This window comes from Mchenga conophoros, linkage group LG15, assembly GCF_057382185.1.
Source record: "Mchenga conophoros isolate Kocher_MC1m ecotype Shallow Benthic linkage group LG15, M_conophoros_male_GT1.1, whole genome shotgun sequence".
Lineage (NCBI taxonomy): Eukaryota > Metazoa > Chordata > Actinopteri > Cichliformes > Cichlidae > Mchenga > Mchenga conophoros.
This window is the reverse complement of record NC_140540.1, coordinates 36,897,932-36,919,719: the sequence shown is the minus strand read 5'-3', so window position 1 is coordinate 36,919,719 and position 21,788 is coordinate 36,897,932. Positions and strand designations below refer to the sequence as shown.

The window sequence follows — 21,788 nt, the reverse complement described above, 5'->3', positions numbered from 1 at the left end:
GACCTACCTGCTATATCACAAACGAGCCACCTTATATGTTTCAATTAACTTTTCATATAAATAAATACATTAATTTCTAAATATTTACCAGTAGTACATACTTGTGAGTAATTTCAAACTGGATTTCTGATGTACCCACAGTACCTTTGCAACCCACACTTTGGGCATCGCGACCAATAGTAGAATCATGACTGAGGAGAACATTAATGGACCTATGCAGTTCAGACCTTGGGAAGTAGGCTACTTATTAGCTCATGAGGCTCTCTCCAAAGCACTTGAAACTTGTAAATTTTTTATAAATGTACTGTGTGTTTATAGATATTATCCATGCCAGTTTGTGATGTGGATTAAGAAAGGTTGTTTATGCTTGAAGCAAACTGTCACAGTTGGCTGCCCGATTTTGTCGAGCATCTCCTCTGGAACTGACCCAGAATAGGCACAAACATCTCACACAGTATAAGACTCTTCTAATAAAATAATAAGTTCAAGGTACTTAGAGAATGTGCACATTTCCCACTGTAAATGTAGTCCACAACATGTTTCACCTCTTAATCTTTTGAGTTTGCTATATGACGGGTTGCTGTGGACCCCAGGTTTGTGAATGCAATAACTCAAGAATGAGGTAAATGAGGTAACACAGAATTTTCAAATCAATACCATGGTGGTATCTACTGAAAATCTCTGTAAGGCTTAAATCTCAGGGACCTTGACTTCAATTTCAGAGCTCAACTTTTCTAAAGAAAAGAGGATTTTCACATTTATATCGCAGGCATGTCTACTAGGACAGCGGTCCCCAACCTTTTTTGCGCCACGGACTGGTTTTTGCCCGACAATGTTTTCATAGACCGGCCTTTAAGGTGTCGCGGATAAATACAACAAAATAAAACTAGTACCGGTACCGAAAAAAAGAAAATTTATTCATAACACACGTGAAAAGATCAAGGAAAACCGAGTAAACGATAAAAACGATAACAAAATAACACTGAAAACTGATAAAAACCCTGAAAACTATACATTTCACACCTGAGCCTCAACTCTCGCGGCCCGGTACCAAACGACTCACGGACCGGTACCAGTCCGAGGCCCGGGGGTTGGGGACCGCTGTACTAGGAGGCTAAAGGGTAGCACTATATTTAAAAAAAAACAAACTAACAATTAGCTGATGCTTAAAGCTGGTTCATTTAATTAACATCCAATTTGTATCAAATTAGGTCTGATTGAAGGACTGATATGATGGTAAGTTGTCCGCTGCTCCGCTTTGAATATTGGTAAGAACTTGACACAGAGATTACTTAATGGATTTTAAGCAAAATTGTGCCTAAGTTTAAGAACATATTCATCAGTTGTTTTTATTTTTTTAGGCCTTTTTTTTCTTTTAAATTTTCACAAGAATTGGTAGTTCCCCTAGAGTTTTGGCCACCCTAACAATCAGGTGATTCCCTATGAGCAAGCAATTAGCGACAGTGGGAAAGAAAAACTCCCTTCTAAAAGGAAGAAACCTCGACAGAACCAGGCTCAGAAAGAGACAGCCATCTGCCATGACTGGTTGGGGTGGGGGGGAGTGAAAATTTCAAAGAAAAAGAGAAAAGCCAAAGTGATAATTATTGGAGCCGCTTAATTAATTCTTGCAGTGTAATTTGCTGTTAATGGCCTTTTCCAATCCCTGTATATGTTTTTGTTACTTTTGTCCAGGGTTGAAGCAATGCTGGAGATTGATTCTGTGTGATCTTTCTCTTTTCCAACTTGAAGGCTGCTGAGAGACCATGCCAGTGCAGGCCTGGGTTGAAAAAGGGATGGTGGAGATCCTCCGAGGGTGTTATCCGCTGGTTTGGATTCAGGGCCAACATCTGTTTGATTAGGCTGACAAATAAATGTTGTCTATTTTCAGGTTTTTCGCTATCTTCCAGTACTAGTTCTTCAAGGTCATCAAGACACTGGTTTTATGTATCGAATATCCTTGGATTGATAATCTGTCTCATCTTGAAATTGCCTTTCAGTCTTAAATGTCCAGCGCTGTCCATTATCATTGTCTTTTATGAAATAGTAATTGGTGTAGAAGCCAGAGTCTAAAACATGATCTAAAACATGAACAAGTTTGACTTTGATGGGACACTCATCGCGGTCCACAAACATTATGTTTCCAGGTTTGAGGTCAGCATGCACTATTCCCAAAGAACCCAGGTGGGACAGAGCATTTGTGAGCTGATGTAACACTGGCCTCAATTCACTTATTGCGAGACCCTGGTTATTCCAGTCCCGCAGGCTTTGATCGAGGAGTTCAAAATCTAAGCAGATCCGCTGGTGGTCGAGGAAAAAGCCGTTCCATTCCACAATATTGCATCTATCTACATCCAAGCCTTGCAGCTGCTCCAGGATGAAAGTTTCCATTTTTGCCTGTTGCAGAATTTCGTGGTTGCTCTTGTTGACTTTAACCTCCTAGGACCTGGCGTCCACATATGTGGACATCACATTTTGGGTTATTTAGACTAAAATACTCAATTTTGCTCTACAAGGGCCTGATATCCACTTATGAGGACATTATACCGCTACTCTTCTATCAAAATTTTAAACGAATATCCTCATATGTGGCTCTCATTTTTCTTGGAAACAAAAATCAGGTAAAAAAAAGATCTTGTAATTCTTTGTTTTTACATTCATCAGGTCCCAATATGCCCAAATATCAAAAAGAAATTAAAAATGCATGCCATGGAAGAGTTCGGGTCTTAGGTTAATAGCAACAAGTTTGCTGGGTTGTGTATTGCGACATTTGGTTACAATACCAAAGCTCCCTTCTCCGAGGAAACCCTCTACCTCATAGTAATCTCCCAAAATGGTCCCTTTAGATATTTCAAGGTCATCTGAGCTTAAGGACGAGTTGGCTGACATGGTGAAATGTGTTTGTTTGCTTGGTGAATTGGTGAGAAACGTTTCAAAATTTTTTGGTTTATGTTGCAAAACTCTCGCAAAACTTTTCAAAAGGGTTTTGGTTGCTGTCAGGTCATCGTCAGTTAAGCAGTAAAGTTTAACAGTTTAAAGCTCCTATTTAAGTGTTTAGTGGAATCAAAGATCAAAGCAAGGTTGTGATGATGTTGTGACCTTAAACACGGGAAATAGTGAGGAGAGGTGAAAGAATGGCACGGACAGACAGCTCCCTCTCACGCGTCTGTATTGAGTGAAGGAGGAGGCGCGCATGTGCTGCTGGCTGCAAAACAACAAATAAAACAATAATAAAGGCATGACACGAAATATAAGGAACAGAGATGTACAACTCCAAAACTAATCAAATTTATGATCCACCACAATGACACAAAGAATCAAAGGCATTCCGATGTGTGTGGATGTGCACTTGTGTAATATTGTTCACCCTAAATTTGACCCTAATGAGTTTAATATGAGTGAATTAAAGAAAATGTTAGTTTTGGAGAATTTTGAAATTATGAAACTGAGTCATAAAACTTTTTGTGCATTTGTTTATTTTTTCCTTACACACCCTGTCAAGCTTTTCTCTGTATAGTCATGCCATAGGTTTGGGAGCAAACAAGAAATTGATTAAAATGTTCTCTTTCATTTGAACAATTATCAACTTCATATATATTCAAGCAGTGTTTTTATAGCTTTTTTAACCCTTGCCTCTCTCCTCACTGGGCTATGGAACATGCAAATATCTTTATGTTTAAATTATAACTCCACATTCTAATCTGACATTTCATTCTATACTCAGCGGACCTGTCAAATGTACAAATATGACTGTGGAATTTGTATAAAATTCGATATGTGATTTACATATTTAATCTTTTATGCAAAGTTTTATCAAGATCACTCTTTTCATCCAGGAGGAAATAAGGAACACACATACATAAAATCTTTATAGTATGATGATTACCCTTAGAAAAGTGGTCCAAAGGCATAATGTTGCATAATGATATTTCAGTTTAAACATGGAAAAAAAAGGATATTAATCTCACGCAGATTTGGATGTTGAACTGGAGCAATGATGCTGGGCAAGACTAGTTTTTAGCATCTGTGTATACCTGTGCTGTTAGACCAGCAGAAGAATAAAACTAGGTCTGATTTTAATTCAACAAAGTCTTATTTTATTATGAGTGCAGTCTTAACCACAGCTCCATGGTTTATTGAGCAGCATCCTTCAAGATAAAAGGTTTGGATCTTTGCAAAATCAAACCATGTGCATATATTTTTGAAGTACAAGTAGCATTTTTTTTTTTTTTTTTTTAAACCAAGTCATATAAAGGACTAAATAAAAAAACAAAAGTAACCAACACGATTAAAAACTTTGCCCTGTTAAAGTATGTGTATTGAGAAGAAACCCCAAATATACAAGTCTCTCCTGAGTGCAAATTTTACAGTACGAGTTATTCAATGTACAAAAGCAATATTGATCCAAACATGACAACAAAATGACTTCATGCAAGAAAGAAAACATGTGGGTAATCAAGACCTTTAACAAAATGTTGTACCTAAGGTGCTGACTATTGAATCTGCATGTTGGAACTAATAAGAAAAACCAGCAGTAAAATTATTAAATGCTTCTGAAAAAAATATATAAAGTAAAGGAGCAAAAACCTGGCACAGCACATCTTTACAGCTAGTTACTCCTAATGCTGTTAATCTGCTAATTGTAATGCTATACACATTCTGGTGGCTTAAATGTTTAACAAAACACTTGATTTTTATAGATGCTTGTAGATGCTATACTGCAGTTTTCCTGTTACCAGTCTGTAAAAAAGCATGTGATACGACAAATAAAGACTATACCCAGTGCGGGCTGCTGTTAGACTGCACACCTGGAGCGAGGGCGTACACAATCTTGCTCACAACTCGATGTCTAACAGTACTGTGAGTGGCAGCTCTCTCTTTGGCTGAGCTTTCTTCTTCTGTATCCTTTTCAAAACTAGCTGAACTTCTGCTCTCTCCCTCCTCCTGCTGGTTCCAGAGAGAGGACAAGGACTCCAGGGTCGAGTGGAGCTCATCTCGTGCAGACATTACGGTCTGAAGACAGGGAAGCTGCAGGGTTGGGGCCCCAATTCCATCCTTGGAAAGGCCGGTGATCAGCTCGTCAACAGCCTTGGCAGAAGAGGAGATCGTATCTCTGCAGCTTTTGAAGTCTTTTCCTAGGAGGAGGGCACCAGGGACAGACTGGTCAACCATCCTTAAATCTACCAACACTGCTGCCACTGAACTATCAGAAAATAATCTGTAAGAGCTAGTGTTGGCCTTTGCCCATCAAGGAAGTACATTAGTGTAAGTGTCTTGACACTGTGAATCAAAAGCTTTACCTCGTAAGGCTGTAGACAGAGATGAATGCAACTGTCTAATGGCTTGGTTCAGCTGGAACAGTTTGGTTGATGTCGTCCTCAGTTTCTGCAAAAGTAAAGCCAAAGCGTCCTCCTCCCCTTCCTCTGCCTCCTGTGGTTCCGATTCCCTCTCCTGTTTGCAGACATTAGCACTTACACATAATGACAACAAGACTGCAAACAAACAGGACATGCTTGTAACTTCATCTGTTAAATTACATACAAAACACAACAAAGATCCTACTATAATGTGTAGAAATTTACTATTAACTAAATGCAACCAGTTTTGACTCCTGTATTTTGCTTAAGTTATATTTTAACGGGTGAGCAGAATAGATTTTACACAAAAAGTGAAATAAAAGAATTGCAGCCAGTGCCTGAATCACTACAAGTTGAAAATATTTTGGGTTCAAGCCTCTGCTACATTTACCAATAGTGAGAAAAACACCCTGAAAATAGCTTTTGGAGGATATAACTCAGTTTTATTTGACTACAATAACACTGTGGACAGCATAAAGCCCAGCTGCCTACATGTGTCATGTATTGGTTTGAAAAGGTAAAAAGGCCAAAACAAAACCTGCTACTTTGTGTGGCTAAGATAAGGACAAACAAGGCTGTTAGCTGTGACTTATGCCCCTTCATTCAACACATTCATTATGTGAACGATCACCGAGGGATGACCGCAGAGATAAGCTTACGGCACACTAAGCTTTACAGGAGCAATAAAGGCTGAGTGGCATCTTTAATGGGGCTGTTGTGGCAGCGAGTCTTAATCCGTAACATTTAAGCCTGTGTCAAGACGGAGGATCGTTTTTAACCTTTACCTACAGGATGCTCAGCTGAGCGTGCACTGTTGTCTTTTTGCTCTGGTTAAACCAAAACAAGTGCCAGGACTTTTGTAATGAAGCTCCACAAAGCAGATAACAAATGCCATTTATTCCCTCCCCCAAGTTTGACACATATTTTTTAATGATTACATTCTTAATAAAAAAAAAAAAAAAAAAAAAAAAAAAAAAAAGATAATGAAACAATAGAGGCTAAAAAAAAAAGAAATTTAAGCTGCATTATGTTGTAGATCTGATTGTGAAAAAAACTAAAGGGTTTAGAGAAGGGGTGTCAAACATAAGGCCTGGGGGCAAGAATCGGCCGAGCGAAGACCTGAAACTGGCCCAGTAGAGAGCTTTAGAAAAAAATATGAAGGAGTATGTAAATGTTCAACTTCTAACTGCATTTTCTTAGGTTTTACAGCTTTTCCCATCCACTCCTACTGCCATAAAGTCATTAGTTAAGAGATAAACAATTAAATGACGGGAAAATTACAGTTTTTCCACTTTTGGTGCGCTTGCAGTAAATTAAAAAACAAACATTTATAATTACAGGACAGTCTGTGCAATGAAAAGGAGTTGGACGTCCCTGGTTTAGAGGCTACAGATTGTGATTTTTAATGGATTCTGTTGATGAAACTTACCAAAATATGGCAGTACATGTAGCTCTCCAGAGCACGAGCTAAATCAAGAGTCTTTGATTTAAGGCTCTGGAGGACCTGCGTGTAAAGATGACAGGTATCATGGGTAGCAACTCAATAAGCACTTTAAAAACACACCAGATATAGCATTTCTGTGATATAAATGAGCACAAAAAGGCACGACACTTTAAATAAGTGCGTGATCTCTTACTGAGCTTCTGGGATAGGACAGTTGAGCCTCTCTCAGCATTTCCCTCGTGATGGTGAGGCTCTCCTCCAAGAGAGATCGGATACCCTTACCAGTTCCCTTCATTAGACACGTGACCACTGAAGGCTAACGATTAAAAAAAACAAAAGGACACAAATGACTTTTTATGACCACATTATTCCAGTCAGTTACCAGAGCTACAAAGAATGACAGATTTCAGATTAATTTTCAAACAAACTTTCACCCTTCCAAGATTAATGGGCAGCAACAATTCCAGTGGAAGCAGTAAGGGTGGACTTGGTTTTAACCACTCACAGCTTCTACATTTCGGCTTAATTTTTGTTAAATAAATAATGACAGTGTGTGGTATCATGTTTTATTATTCATATCAGGTTTATGACCTGTTAAGGACCAGATAATTAATTACATCCCAATACATAAAACCTTAGCATTGGTGCACCGTGTTACCATGGCTGTACCTTACACTCACATTCATACAGTTAATAGTTGTGATGAGGGGGCATGAGTAGAGTGGCCCACAGTGCCCAAACAGAGACCTCCCAGCTAAATTATTGGTGGTCTTACCTTGCCCATAGCCTGGGCGCCCAGTCCCGTGACATTCAATGACATGCCTGTCACTACTGCCATGTGTCCAAGCGCAAGTAAAGTTTTATCCAGGCACTGACTAGTTTTCCTTCGGGCTTCTTTCACCATCGATGTGATCTCAGATTCGCAACCCTGGATGTGAGGGCGGGAGAGGAATGTTTCACTCAGCATCGAGTCGGCACAAACAAACTGATACACAGGTTCAGTTCACATTTATTTAATAGTGAATCAATGCAAGCAAGAGAGCACAACAGCCAACAAAGTCTGAAGGGGCAGTAAATAAATTAAAATGCTAGAAAAAATTAAAAGTAAGGATCGAGAGGGGAAAATTGTGTGTTTAGGTGCTGAGAGTGGCAAGGAATTTAGATTTAGTTTCCATATATTCATGTTCTGTTTGGGGCTTCAAGGTTGAGAATTCCCTCAGCTTTGCCATTTCCATAGACAGAGCTCAAACAGCTCAGAGCTAAGACCCGTCAATCAATGCTCTGCATTTTGATTAGCCACCCGTCTCCAAACTACGCAAAATTGAAAATCATTTGTCAGCTTAGATTTTGCACTCTTTTTGACTCATTCATATACTGCAAATGCCAGAAAACCCAGACATCATGTCAATGCATAGCCTTTAACTTAAAAAAAAAAAAAAAGGCTTGATTTGCCTGAACTCAAAATGGGCGGAGTGTAATGATTAGAGAATAATGATACAATCTGCATGTAGGCTGGCTTAGCCTTTTATCGTCACCAAGCAGAAACCTCAGTTTGAAACTTGTGTACTGTCACTTTAACGTGTGATACCTTTGGGTATTTTTTTTCCTCACCTGAATCAACATCTGGAAGAACCCTCCCATCTTCTTGACTTGGCTTTTAAGTTCCTCAGCAATCGTGTAGAGCAGACCGGAGGAGGGTTTAACACTGGCCAACCACTGCATGGTAACAAACACTGCATTCTCTATGGCTGTCGTGGCCTTCACCAACTCAGTTTGTGCCACCAAATTACCCACAAACACTGCAAAAAAGAAACCACCAAAAAGCACCACAATAAAAGTTTGTGCCCAATAAACACCAGGCCACTTTTATGAATGTGGCCTGGTCATACATGCCTTTTGGCTCAGCTCTTACCTTGGCAGAGGACGAATATCCACAAATTATTCTTCTAATCATTACCTATCCATCGGTAGCTATTGATTTACTAATGTCTATGAAGTTGACTGGAACTCACCACTATCCTGGCTGTCATCATCCAGACTGTCGTATAGGTCAGATATAGTTTGGACAGCCATGTAGACCAGGTTTAGATCTGAGATTAACCGATCTGCCATGCTCTCCTCCGACCCTGTAGAACTACGCAGACGGGCCAGTGATTGGCCAACTAGCTCCTTGCAGATGCCAGGCATCCCAGGGTCTGAGATGCTGGAATGGAGGGAGGGGGATTTGGTCACACCCATTAACCCTGGGTCAGACACAGAGAAGAGTGGGTGATGATCATTTGTCACAAAAAGCAAATGTAGTCGAGTGTTTAACAGCTGTAGCACTGAATGCTGCATGCAGGTCTGAAAATTTATATTCATGTAACAATGTCGCATTTTAGAAAGACAACAAGAGGCAGCTTTTCGCCACTCAATTCCACCGACATTTGCCTTTTAAGAACACGACGTTTAATATTTTATGCATATTTACTTGTGTTTCTTACCAGCAGACTGTGAGGAGCCACTGTGGAGGCTCTGAATGGGATGCACCCGGATCTCGTAGAGACGCCCTGAGATCCTTCTGCTCTTCAGCAAACTCCTGCTTCTAAAGCCAAACCAACCAGAAACCCACTTGGTACCGCTGCCAACGTTCAACATTTATACTGACTTTTTCTTTAGACACAGGAGAATAAACTTTACTTGCAAGAGAAACCCAGAGGTGGAAAGGTCAGTAAATAGAGATGATTGTTTAGGCAAAGGTTTATTGGAGTAAAAGAGCAATATGGTGGAGCCCCAGAGCCTGTGCAGTGTTTCATTTGGCTGTGCCTAGTGGTAGTTTGGGAACACCAGGACTGCTTGACAAGAATAACCACAATGTGAGGGGGAATATATTCTGCATGTACAGCAGGTGCTGTGTGTGTGTGTGTCCTCCATACCGCTCCCAAACAAACACCTTGGCCTGACCTGCATGCGAAAATTAATAAACACAAGAAATACACCAAAGAGGGGAATATTTTTGGGTAGAAAGTTTTCAGGAAAAGAGAGAAAACAGGACTGTTTAACTATCAAGAAATATGTGCCAGGTTGTAAATCACAATGTTGGAAACTGGGAGGGCTGTGAAAATAACTCAAGTATTCCAAATTTACTTGAAGTATTTACCATCACTCAACTTTCCACATACGAAAAGTAAAAATTTTTTTTAAAAAGGGAACTGTTTTTGTGGCACACTTTGTGTCCACAGAGAGAGGGTCAATGCAAATCAGTGCAAAAATGCTCACGTCTATTTTTTCCTTCCTAAAAGCTCTGATGAAGATGAAATTTAAGGTACACTGACACACACACCCTTCCCTAAGGGACAAGCAGTGTTTTTAAAAACTTTCCCACCTCCATATTTAATCTTATGTAAATGTAAGATGCTAGGAAGAAGGATTTATGGATAGGAGGAGCTGGATAATTACCTTCGTCGAGAAAAGGAGGCGGCGGAGGAAGAAGAGGCTGATATATCTTGCTCCCACTCATCATCGGGGTCGTAAAACACATTGTCATCTTTAGAGCTGGAATCCCCCTGTGGTGAATAAACTCCTGATGACATGTCCACTCTCATTTACTCAGCTTAATGAGAAAAGCATCGCAAAGTGAGGCAGCATCCCTCTGTCGGGCATAAAACAATCCATTCTGGACTATAAATGAGGTCAAACACTTAGGAAATTTGCAAGTGACTGGAGCTGATGTCAGGCTCTGAATTTGCAAAACAAGGAAGAGTCGTGCAGGCTGAACAGGTGTGCTATGTCTTACTAGAACACAGGTTAATGTGAGAAAGACATGATAGCAAAAAAAGGTTATGAATTTGAACGCAGAATTGATCCCAGACTTACCCGTTCGAGCTCCCTCATGGCAGCAATGTTATTTTGGAACTTTTCCAGACACCAGAAAGTGGCAATTCCCAGCTTTGTGTTTTGAACTCGCACCTGCAGCACACCACCGCACTTCTCATTCTCCGAGCTCTCATGTCTAAAACAGGAGAGTAAAGTCAATAAAAATAATAAGGTCAGAGGTTAACAGCAGCCACGTGTTCATTTACAGCTGTATTTTAGGGAGTAGCTAAATACAAAGACTGGATATAGGTTTACATGCTTTTACTTTTTTTTTTTTAATGCCACTGGTTTCTTCATCATTTTTGTGTTTACATGATGCATAATAAAAAAATATCTGCGACTTTTGCCCATCCTTTCTTTCCTACCTGCTGAACACTGTGTGTTTCTTCAGTTTAGCACTGATTTTATTGGCTTCCTCAATCATCAAGGACAACTTCATGGCATCCCACTGTGGAGAGACTGCGACAGAGAAATGAAACATTACCTTCAACTAGGACTGGGCGATATATATCGAGTTTTTAAATATATTGAAATATTTTTATATGATATATGAGATGTGATAATATTGTTTATATCGATATAGTCTATGTTATGTTATAATTATACTTGTGGAGCCACAAGTTTGCCTCTCTTTCGTCCACTTTTGTCTCCACGCAACGTTACTCTGCCTCTCTCTACTTCACTGAACACAACTCCCCCTCCCCTATCGCTTCACCTGCAGGCAACAACAAGATCAGCTATCAAAGAGGAGCTGGTCGGTAAAAAGAAAACATTTGGAGATTACTATTTTACTGCTGGTAGCAGTAATCTCGTTAGAATGATGTTAACGCCATAACTGCATTAATGCGGCAAATCTCCGTTAATGAGTTACCGCGGATCGCCCCGAGCATGGGGCTGGATGGCATCAACGTGTTAACGAGCTAACAGCTCTCACACGTTGACGCCATGCAGCCCCATGCACGGGGGCTGCACGGCCTAAAATTCTTTCATTTTCTCAAAACTCGACAGTGCACCTTATGTATGAGTTCTGGTTGTGCTTACTGATCGCGAACCGCTTTTATGTGTTACATTACGGCTACCGTAGTCAGGAGCCTCGTGGAGTACTACGTACTGTACTTCAACGTAATATTACCGTATTGTGTGCGTTTAAGGACCACAAATGGCACCTGTTCATAGACGTGGTTACAACAAGGATTTCAAACTCCAGGCTGTCAGTCACGCAGTAGAACTTGGGAACAGAGCAGATGCGAAATTTGTCTTTGTTATTATGCTCAGGGTCTGTTAGTTTACATTTTGACTGCACAATTGTGAGCTTTTTGTTATGCACAAAAACAACATTGTTTTATTTTATTTATGGAGCATTATTATTTAATAAATGCTGATAATTTATTTCTGAGTAATTTTTTCATGTACATCTACGCTGTATGTTAATAAAAGTGCCAGTGTGAGATCTGGGACACAGTGTGACTAAGAACTCTCTTTTTGTTGTTACTTTATGGCTTTAAAAAAATATCGAGATATATATCGCCATCCAGCTAAAGAATATCGAGATATGAATTTTTGGTCATATCGCCCAGTCCTACCTTCAACTAATAGCCCAGAGTTAAATATCATTTGGCTCAGATGATCTTTACTTAGCAGTACAAGACAGTACACAGCAGGGATTCACTGTAAAAAGGAACAGTTGAAATAAGCTACTCACTGGCTATTGCACTCATTTCCACCAACAATTCTCAAAGACCTTATAAGGAATTACAGTAAGATGCAGATCGCTGTGCTCCACATTCTACCGATTAGGGTTGAGAGGCTCATAAACTCCGACATTGCATCCATTCATCTAATATGATCCTCGTACAAACAAATGAACAGAATAAGAGGGCAGCATAATGGTCAGACTCCCCAACACTCCTTACCAAAAAGTCATTTTAACGCAACATTGTCTCGAGTCAAATAAAACCATTGGCTATAAAAGGAGCATCTTAGAGGGGCTTAGAAAATAAGATGGGCAGAGGTTCAACTATCTGCTCCTGTGTCTAATGTTTGTAAAAAAAGAAAAACCAACAAATATACTATTATTATAAGACTCCAGGAACCTGAAGAAATATGTGCACAAGGGACAAGGCCAAAGATTAATGCTGAACACCTGTGATCGTCAGGTCTTCAGGCAGCACTGCATTAAAAACAGGCACGATTCAGTCATGGAAATCATTGTCTGTAAACACTGTATGCTGTGTCAAAGAAGAAGCTAACGGCAGTGGGCCAAAGCTCTTCTAAAATGGTCCGAGGCAAAGTGGAAAACTGTTCTGTGGTTAGACAAATTGAAATTTGAAGTTCTTTTAGATAAATGTGGAAACCATTTCTAAACTGGTCTAAAGAGGAGACAGACCATCTGGCTAGTCATCGCCGCCTAGTTCAAAAGCCTGCATCTCTAATAATATGGAGGCCCATTAGTGCTCTACATATTTACTAAGGATTATATGCCTTCAGTGTACGTTGATATAGTGGCAAACAGCTTTTCTCTAATGCTTCTGCTGCTCAGGACAACTCTGCTTACACGATGTGATCCTTACTCCCAAACACGTTCAGTGTTGACTTAACTCTTACCATGTTGGGGCGTATGGTTTTCCCTTAAAGCTCTTTTCTTCTGAATCTCCTCCAGCTCCTTGCCAATCTTTTTCTTTTCCGCCTCCAGGGCCTCGACAATCCTCGCTTGGCGCACACGATGCTCTTCCATAGCCTTGAGTGAGTCATGGTAATGTAAACAACATTAAAAACCATCAGGGTAAAACATTCCGCCTGAAGCCAAGCTCCACGGTGGCTCAAAACGCATCCCAAATGGTTAAACATAAAGCCCAGAGTCAGCATATTTGCTAATGCTCATACATAACATCAGAAAACATGAGGATGAGCGAACGAAAGAGGTGATATAATTAATGAATATAGATTTCCTGTATGCCTACTTCCAGAAAAGCGAGAAGATGACTGCTTGAAAATATCACACATTTCGCCCACCTACTCCCTCCCGCCTACAGTCATAGGGGAAATAAAAGAAAAGGCAACAGTCTCTTTCTGGAAAACCTGATGGTACGGCGCACATTCCTGAGCTATTTTCACTTTCATCCATAAAAAAAAATGCCATCAAAAAGTGATTGTTCAAAGTCCTGTTTAATTTTGCCCAATTCCCCTGCAAGGCCGTCTCCACCTGTACCTCATAATGTAGCACCTGAGATCCAAAGGGTTGCAAACACACAAAACCTTCACACAGGAGGCTTCCCATAAAGGCCGACTGGCCAAATGTAAATTGGGTGTGTAAAATATATATATATATATATATATATATATATATATATATATATATATATATATATATATATATATATATATATATATATATATATATATATATATATATATATATATATATATATATATATATATATATATATATTTTTTTTTTTTTTTTTTTTTTTTTTTTAAACATGTGCACAAATCAAAATAATCTAGCCCATCCTGTTTTTGTCATTTCCTTAATTTAATCAAAAATCCTAACCTGGGTCTCCATGTGGATACGGAGACGTTTCCTCTGGACATCCACCTCCTGCTCCAACTCCAGCTTGGCAGTTTTGAGCTCTGCCATCTGGCTGGCAACCCTCTGCTTCTCCAACTCCTGTTGGCGCTTCCGCTCATTCTCCTCATTCTGAAGGAACGAAATGCTGGCATTTATCTGCAGTTTGCATAATCTGACAGGGTATGAGAGCGTGCAAAACTCTACTATGTCTAAAGGTTCTTTAAAAATGCACAAGTGTTAAGAAAATACACCTAGCAATTTCAATTTGAGGTTTTAGTTTACAATATTACAGTAAATGAAAATTACAGACTGTCAATAATCTAATACAGGGTTACAATAATAAATGACTGATGATATCATCCAACTGGCCTATTTCTAGATTTTAAAAAAAGAAGAAGAGAAAGTCTCGTATACCAGCTCTCTCTCCAAGGCTCGGATCTTTTCTTCATAGAGCACCTTCTGGTCAGAAAGCTCTTTCTGAGCCACTTCTTTTGCCATCTGGATTCCTTGCATCATCTCCTGCTTTGCTTTAAGATGGGCTTCTTCAATTTCTGCCTCAAGCCTGAGAAACACAAAAATGGGAATTCAGATTTTGAGAGTACGGAATAACATTTTACAGAAAAGCCTCAGTCTGGCCGATTTTCCCTCCACTCACAGCGCTCTTTGAGCTGCAAGGAGCTCGTTTTTAGCAAATTCGAAATCTTTATGACCGTCGCCTTCGCCTGTCCAGCATGACGCTCTCTTCCCAGACTGCACCTCTGCTGGGTGATTAAAGCGGAAGTAGTGATCTCCTCCAAGAATCACCCTGTCGCCCTAGAAGCCGGACAAGAGACACAGATCCAGAGAGAAACCATTTATGAAACGCTTTGGGCCTTGCGTGGACAGACCGTTCCGTTTGATTTACAGAGAGTAACAAAAAAGTTAGAACTTGCTGCTTTACTTACATGGTGTAGGACTGTGGATTCAGAGATGAGGTTCCCATTAACAAAAGTCTTGGCGTTTTCCATCGGAATGATGCTGACAGTATCGTGTATGTTGGATATAACACTGAAAAAAAATATATATAAAGAAAATAAAAACTATTTTAGGTGAAATGCAAAAAAAGTGGCCAAATATCTTCGTAGGGCTACATATTCCTTGGTTATATCCATCTTGATGCAGGTATTCCACCTGACTGAACAATATGCTACTGTTTTCACCCCTCTCTGAGGAGTTGGTCTTACCAGTGCTGGTCAGCAATGAGGGCGCCAGTCAACTGGATATCGTGGCTGGAGTTGGACTTGAGCTTGCCCACCGTAGTGCGACCCTCTTTGATCATGTAGAGAAGCATCTCGGACAGCTGAGGGTCCTCATTCAGATTCACGAGGTTGGGAAGACGGTTGTCCACTTTGAAGGTCACTCCTGCTTTCTGATCACACAGACCAAAAATTATTTATAGAGGGGGGGGTTCATCTCCTTTGTTTTCAGCTTCTTCTTTAACAACATTAGTGTTTGAACACGAGCATGGTGGGTGCAGAATGATAGAGAGAGTAGACTAATAAAATGAAGGTTACACCGAAAAAAGAAATTACCTGCAACTCTTTGGTCTCTTCACGCTTGCGAATTTCTGCTTGCTCAAGTTTCTCCCTCCACGCCCTGCCGGAAAATTTGAAAAAACAAAAAAAAATTTATAACCAAAAGCAAAAATGACATAAGAACAAATTCTACCACTAACATCACCCACTGCTAAGTAAACCCCAAGTCATATATTGATATCAGCATTTATAATGGCCGATAAATAAAAAGGTTTTAAAGAAGAGATGGGAGAAACACCCTTCAACCAAGTTAAGAGGGTTGACGTTGCTTAGTTCATCCAGAGAGGGCACTCTGCAGCTTTCCACTTGAGAACACAAGTGTTTAGAAAGCAGCAAAAATAACCAGCTGATCAAAGCAGAGCATAATTTCCATCATTTCCTTCAGGATTAATAAAGTATTTCTGATTCTGATAAATGAGTAGCGCACAACTTCCTGTGATAATAAATCCTGATTATATTGAAAGAGCATTGTCATAATATCTAAATAACCACACATAACAAATATTTTATTTAAAATTTCTATATTAGTTGGGCTCTACTTAACATCTTTGTCATGCTAAAAATGTCTGATTTTTATTTCTAATATCAGAATGTTGAATGTTTTAGCCTAATAAAAATATACACTGGAAAGAAGTAAATCTTTCTGTTATTAGAACTCAATAACAAACTGTATGTATCAAGACTGCACAAATACACAGAAACATATAGATCACTGTAAATATACTATTACTTTGTGTGAGTGTGAAGAATAACTTTAAAACTAGCTTTCATTTGACCCCCTCCACTGCAAAAAGAGAACTGTTCATTTGAGGATTCAGTAGGATTATAGCAGTAATGCTGACCGATTGGCCTCAATCATTTCCCTCTCTTGCTGACAGAGTTTATTCTTCAAGGTGGAGATCTCCTGCTGGAAGAGCCTCACTCTCTCTGGTTCGACGCCCTGGGAGCTCATCTGGGCTGCTCGCAGCTTCTCCACCTCTGCCTTTAGCTCTGAAACACACAAAATTCATCCAGATTGTTTCCTACTGAGAAAACTGTTGCAGCAAGATTATGTAAATGTGCAGATATGATGCCACTTTAGAGAGGAATATTCAGATTTGGTCAGCAAACTGCTCGATACTGTCCCTCACTGAAGTTGTCTGTCTGAGTCACATTCACTTTGAGCATCTCCCGCTGACAGGCATCGTGAATGAAATCCACAGCAAGAGCTCCCCTTAGTGCTAAAAACGTCAAACAGCAGCGCTATCATCTTATGGAAAAATAATACTTGCATGACAGTTAGCCGCCATGTGCAACTGACAGTGCATAAATATGGCCTGGAGGCAAGGTTAGGGCCAGGCTTTAATTTCAACTGGATAGCGCAAGAGCTGGTGATGGATAAACGGGCCGACAGGCGGGAGGGTGAGTGGTAAAGGAGGAGAGCGAAAGCGATCGGGAGCGAGTGCCTAACAGGAACACAATCACATATAAAGAAAAACACAGGGATGAACAAAAGAGAGAGAGGAAAAAGGCTGATGAAGGAGGAGCTGAAGGACAGACATGAAAATATTTATATGTGTGTGTGTGAGAGAGAGTTCTTACAGTCCAAAAATACTGACTACACCTGTGAAGCTACTCTGTGGTTTTGGTTGTAAAAAAGGAAATACAGGTGTGGCTTTGTGTGTTGAAAGGCAGATGTTCAGGTTTACAAAGAACTACAGGGGAAAAAAGGAAAAAGAATCTCTCATATAAAAATGATTTTCCCTCCCTCTCTTTTTTTAGTTTATAAGGTGACCAAGGATTTGTCCAGGCTCACATGTCAAACCAACACAGTAAGTGTGCCTGAAACCCTGCTTTAGACATAAGGCTTATAAATAGATACCTTTTGTCTACAGTATACAAATTTTTAAGCATGTTATGGATGTCTGACCTCTGATGAGCTTGGCATTGGTGTCCTCATTGACCTTGGCCACATTTATGATTGTGCGGGCTTGCTGGGCATAGCGTAGAGTGCTCAGGCTCTCCTCCACGTTGCTGCCCGACGGGCTCAGCGTAGCGATCATGGCCGTCTTAGAGTTACCGCCGAGGCTCTCCTTCAACAGCCTGCAGGTGACAATTAGAGGAGAACCGTCACTGTGATTGCTGACAAACAAACAAATACAAATAAAGAAATTGTGCACAAGCACACTGTTCCCTCACCATGTAAGGACAGAGTCTCTGTACGGTATGAAGACTTTCTTCTTGGTCAGCGCTTGTTCTGATAAGGCAGAGATGACCTTTCCGAGCGTCAGCAGTGATTTGTTGATGCTGGCGCCCTCCTATAAAGACATCGTTTTGAATAAAATAAGCATAGAAAAATTAATGAACAGGCCAACAATGCAAAGAAACCAGAGCCTTCTGAGACAAGAGACTGTACTCTGATTTGTGAATGATAAAATTATATACCGTGGTTCACCTAAAAGTCTCCATCTCCAATCTCCAACAAGCAATGATTAACTGCTTAATGACTTAACCACACATGGTAGTTAACATGTGCTCACCCTGAGTCGGTCTCCACTGGTCTGGGCAGAGTGGCAGCGTTCGCTGCCTGCCAGATCGATCAAGTTGATCCTGCTGGTGATACTGTGGTCATGTTCCTCGCCTTCCACAAGCTCAGTCTGCACACACAAACACAAATGGACTCACAGGCACTTAATGTAAGCATGATTCCACACTGACCCACACATACAGTTCTTACACACACACTGGACTTTCTGGACTTTGGTTTTGCACAACACTGGTCACTATATTCTTCATTTCCGGTTAATACTTGTACAGCTGCTGTTATTGTGTATATATTTATTTATATTTAGATTTCTTCATACATTCTTATATAGTTCTATATTGTGTATTGTGTATTTTGTTGTACAGTTATTTTATTTTCAACTTTAATTTATATATTTATCTTTATCTTATTCTTCCCAGTTAAATTTACCCTTCATTCTAATTTGTGTTGTACAGTTATTTCATTTTTAACCTTAATTTATATTCTATTCCTTCCTAGTTAAATTTACCCTTTTTAATTTTTCATATTTATTTCCTATCTTATTCATAGCCTTTTCCTTTTTTGTTTTCTTTAGGTCACGAGCAGTTGTCCAAGCATTTCACTACATATCGTACTGTGTATGACTGTGTACGTGACAAATAAAATTTGAATTTGAATTTGAATTTGAATTTGAATTCATCCGCTCCCCCGTGCTAACGTATTTTTTTACATAAAAACTCAAAGAGGGAAAAGAGGTGTAAATACACAGTGAAGACAGTACCTTAGTCTGGGTCATGACCAAGGTGAAGACAGAGTGAGATCTGGAGCTCTTGTCATTCATTCCTGTGGCTGCTGTGGCTCTCTGCTTATTGCCGAGCTCCAGCCAGCCCTAAAGAAGAAGAAAAAAGTACTTTAAATTATTATTGATTCTCTGTGTGAAATCTCACTTGAAGATATTCATTTCCATGACAAGCCTTTCAGATTCGGTTAACAGGCTTTTTGTCTGCTTGACACTGAAGACCTAGCTTGTTCTTGAAAGCACCCACTAATAAAAAGACAACTGGTTCATCTTACCTGAACATCATTGTAAGAGCGCACCACATTCCTGTGAAGAAACAGCAAGCTGAGCAATTCTGAAAAAGGTACCATCCAAGAATGTTCAAGCTTTCAGCGAATAAAGAGAGAAAGACGAGATTTTCTTACGCTGAGAGCTCAGCGACATAAGGCCCGTGGACCGGATGCTCTCTCACCCTCAGCTGGAAAACAAATCCAAACAAAGGTTTTCTACATTTTCCCCCCCTGTGTTAAGTCAACCACAGTGGCAAGTTAGAAATAAAAACATGTGGCAGGGATGAGTGTCACTAAACAGCAAACTACTCACGGGCATCGTCCTCTGGTTTGGTTCTTCTCTGGTCACCAGCAGGTCATGGATCTTCTCATTGTACACTTCAAAGTAGCTCATCTCTACATGACATTTGACCTGAGATTCAAAAGGGACCCAAAACAGATCATTTAATTATTTTTCAGATAAAAATGAAATTGGAATAGAAATGTAAAAAAACAAAGAGAGAGCTTACCTCTTCACTTTTTATTGAGGCCAGTTTAGAAAAAAGCTCATGGCAGAATTTTGGGATCACCCCTACCTCCTCCTCAAAACCCATCATCCTGCAAAACAATCAGTCTTAACACATCAAAGTGACAGATTACAGTACAAAAGTAAAAAACAAAACAAAACAAATGACCACATAAGTGAGAACACTGATGTAAATGAAAAGTGAGTCCACTCACGTGTATGATTTACCAGAACCTGTCTGGCCATAGGCAAACAAGCAGGTGTTAAATCCTTCAAAGGCCCTCAGCAGCAGAGGTTTGGCCAGCGTCTCATACACGGTCTGCTGGCAGGCAAAGTTGGAGTCACTGGCATCCACTGAGCAGAAAGAGAAGTCGTAGGTGAAGGAGTAGCTCTGTTTGGACTCTGGATGCTGGACCACAGTCTCCTGGCCATTCATGAAGATGACCTGTGAGGACTTCTCAGCTTTCTCCCTGTAATAGAGCAGAACAAAAAACTTCAGAGATGTGTTGTTTGTCTTTCTTTAAACAAGTAGCATGCCAGTGTTTTATACACAGATTCCAGAACCAGACTTTAATATACTGACAAGGGGGCCTGCTTCTCAGTCACCCAGCAGTTAAACACTAACCTGGCACTGAAGGGGCGGACACGCACAGCCACCGTAACAGCACTGTTTTCCATTTTTAGTAAGTCCTGCTGCTTCAGACCCTCACTGGTACTGGGCAGGATCTGTTCAGGAGGAGCAGGATCGGATGTCCTGACCTGGGTCACGTCTCCCTTTTGGTTCGAGGTCTTTGTCTTTATCACCTGCAGCGTCGTGTCAGGTCTTCGCACACCTGAGGTCGTCTTGCTGATCCGAGGAGCCGGGAAGGGTTTAGTGTTTTCGGCTTGCTGTGCTCGGGGTTTGGGCCTTTCCAGACTGGCAGATTTGACCAACGCTGGCTTGGGAGCTTCTTTCCCTGCCAGTCTCTCAAACACGTCTCGTTTGGCAGCGATTCTCTCAAACGGGGTCTTTCTGGTCGGCGTTTTAAAGGTATGGGTCTCGTCTGTGTTTCTACTTGAAGATGAAGAAGAGGAGGAGGTTTTGTTCTGCGCAAACCTCCCTTGTGTTTGCACATGAGTCGCAGTTTCTCTTAAGCTCATTGACCTGAATAAACCAGGTGTCCTCCCGTTTGGTTCACCGAGAACTTTGGGCGTTGACTGCAGGCCACCAGGCTGCCCACGTCCGCTCTTGTCCATGGAGGGAGTCCTGGTCCTGCGCTGCAGAGTCAGTCTCTTCTCCGGAGCTGCTGTGGTGCTTTGGCTGCTGTCTGTCATCGTTTGTTCAGCCGTTTCGGCCCCGGTCTTCCTCTTTGACCGTCTTTGTAGGGTGAGCCGGGCTCGGTAAGGGGTCTGCTGCCCGCTGCCACTCTTTGACAGGGCAGAGACGACATACGTCCTGTTCACCGGACGGCTTTTATCTGATGACCTGCTGTCTTCACATGCAGACTCCCCTGATGCGGTCACACTTTTGCCCAGCGTCGTGTCGGCTATCTTTCGCTCTCGGCCGGGTGTCCTGGACGTTGATGTTGACAGCAGATTGTCGTAATAAGCGGTGTGTTTCCGCCCTTGTACGCTAAATATCGACATGGCTGTGGACTGTTAGAAACCTAAACGGTGTAATTACGAGACAGGCGAGTTAACGGCAGATGCACTTTACACATTTAAAAACCACGTAAATTGGACGTAAGTATGACTCCATATGTTAGTTAAAGGAAAATAAAAATCCATTCGAATAAATTATTACTTGCACTTGCGAAAAAAAACTTCTTTTGTTTATGTTCGCCTGCTCGCTTCCGCCTCTACCCGCTTCAATTTCAAATCGTCACCGTCACTGGCAGCTGATTGGCTGGATTCTCTGAAAGTGCTACGTCACGTCAT

The 21,788-nt window shown here is 40.7% G+C and overlaps 1 protein-coding gene across 1 annotated transcript; it reads right to left on the bottom strand.

Moving 5' to 3' along the window:
• Positions 1–3,467: 3,467 nt before the first annotated feature.
• kif14 (kinesin family member 14) lies at positions 3,468–21,711 on the bottom strand. Its single transcript, XM_085247509.1, has 29 exons — positions 20,497–21,711; positions 20,087–20,341; positions 19,876–19,963; positions 19,680–19,778; positions 19,502–19,554; positions 19,373–19,403; positions 19,080–19,187; positions 18,315–18,431; positions 17,974–18,092; positions 17,705–17,877; positions 16,638–16,785; positions 15,793–15,856; positions 15,445–15,629; positions 15,166–15,268; positions 14,877–15,034; positions 14,636–14,783; positions 14,204–14,350; positions 13,258–13,390; positions 11,019–11,112; positions 10,654–10,789; positions 10,237–10,343; positions 9,282–9,382; positions 8,811–9,041; positions 8,410–8,597; positions 7,574–7,726; positions 6,992–7,114; positions 6,784–6,858; positions 5,298–5,448; positions 3,468–5,132 (listed from the first exon to the last, which is right to left on the bottom strand). The coding sequence occupies exons 1-29, from the start codon at positions 21,495–21,497 to the stop codon at positions 4,771–4,773; spliced, it is 4,851 nt and encodes a 1,616-aa protein (XP_085103635.1). The 5' UTR covers positions 21,498–21,711; the 3' UTR covers positions 3,468–4,770.
• Between the last annotated feature and the right edge of the window lie 77 nt (positions 21,712–21,788).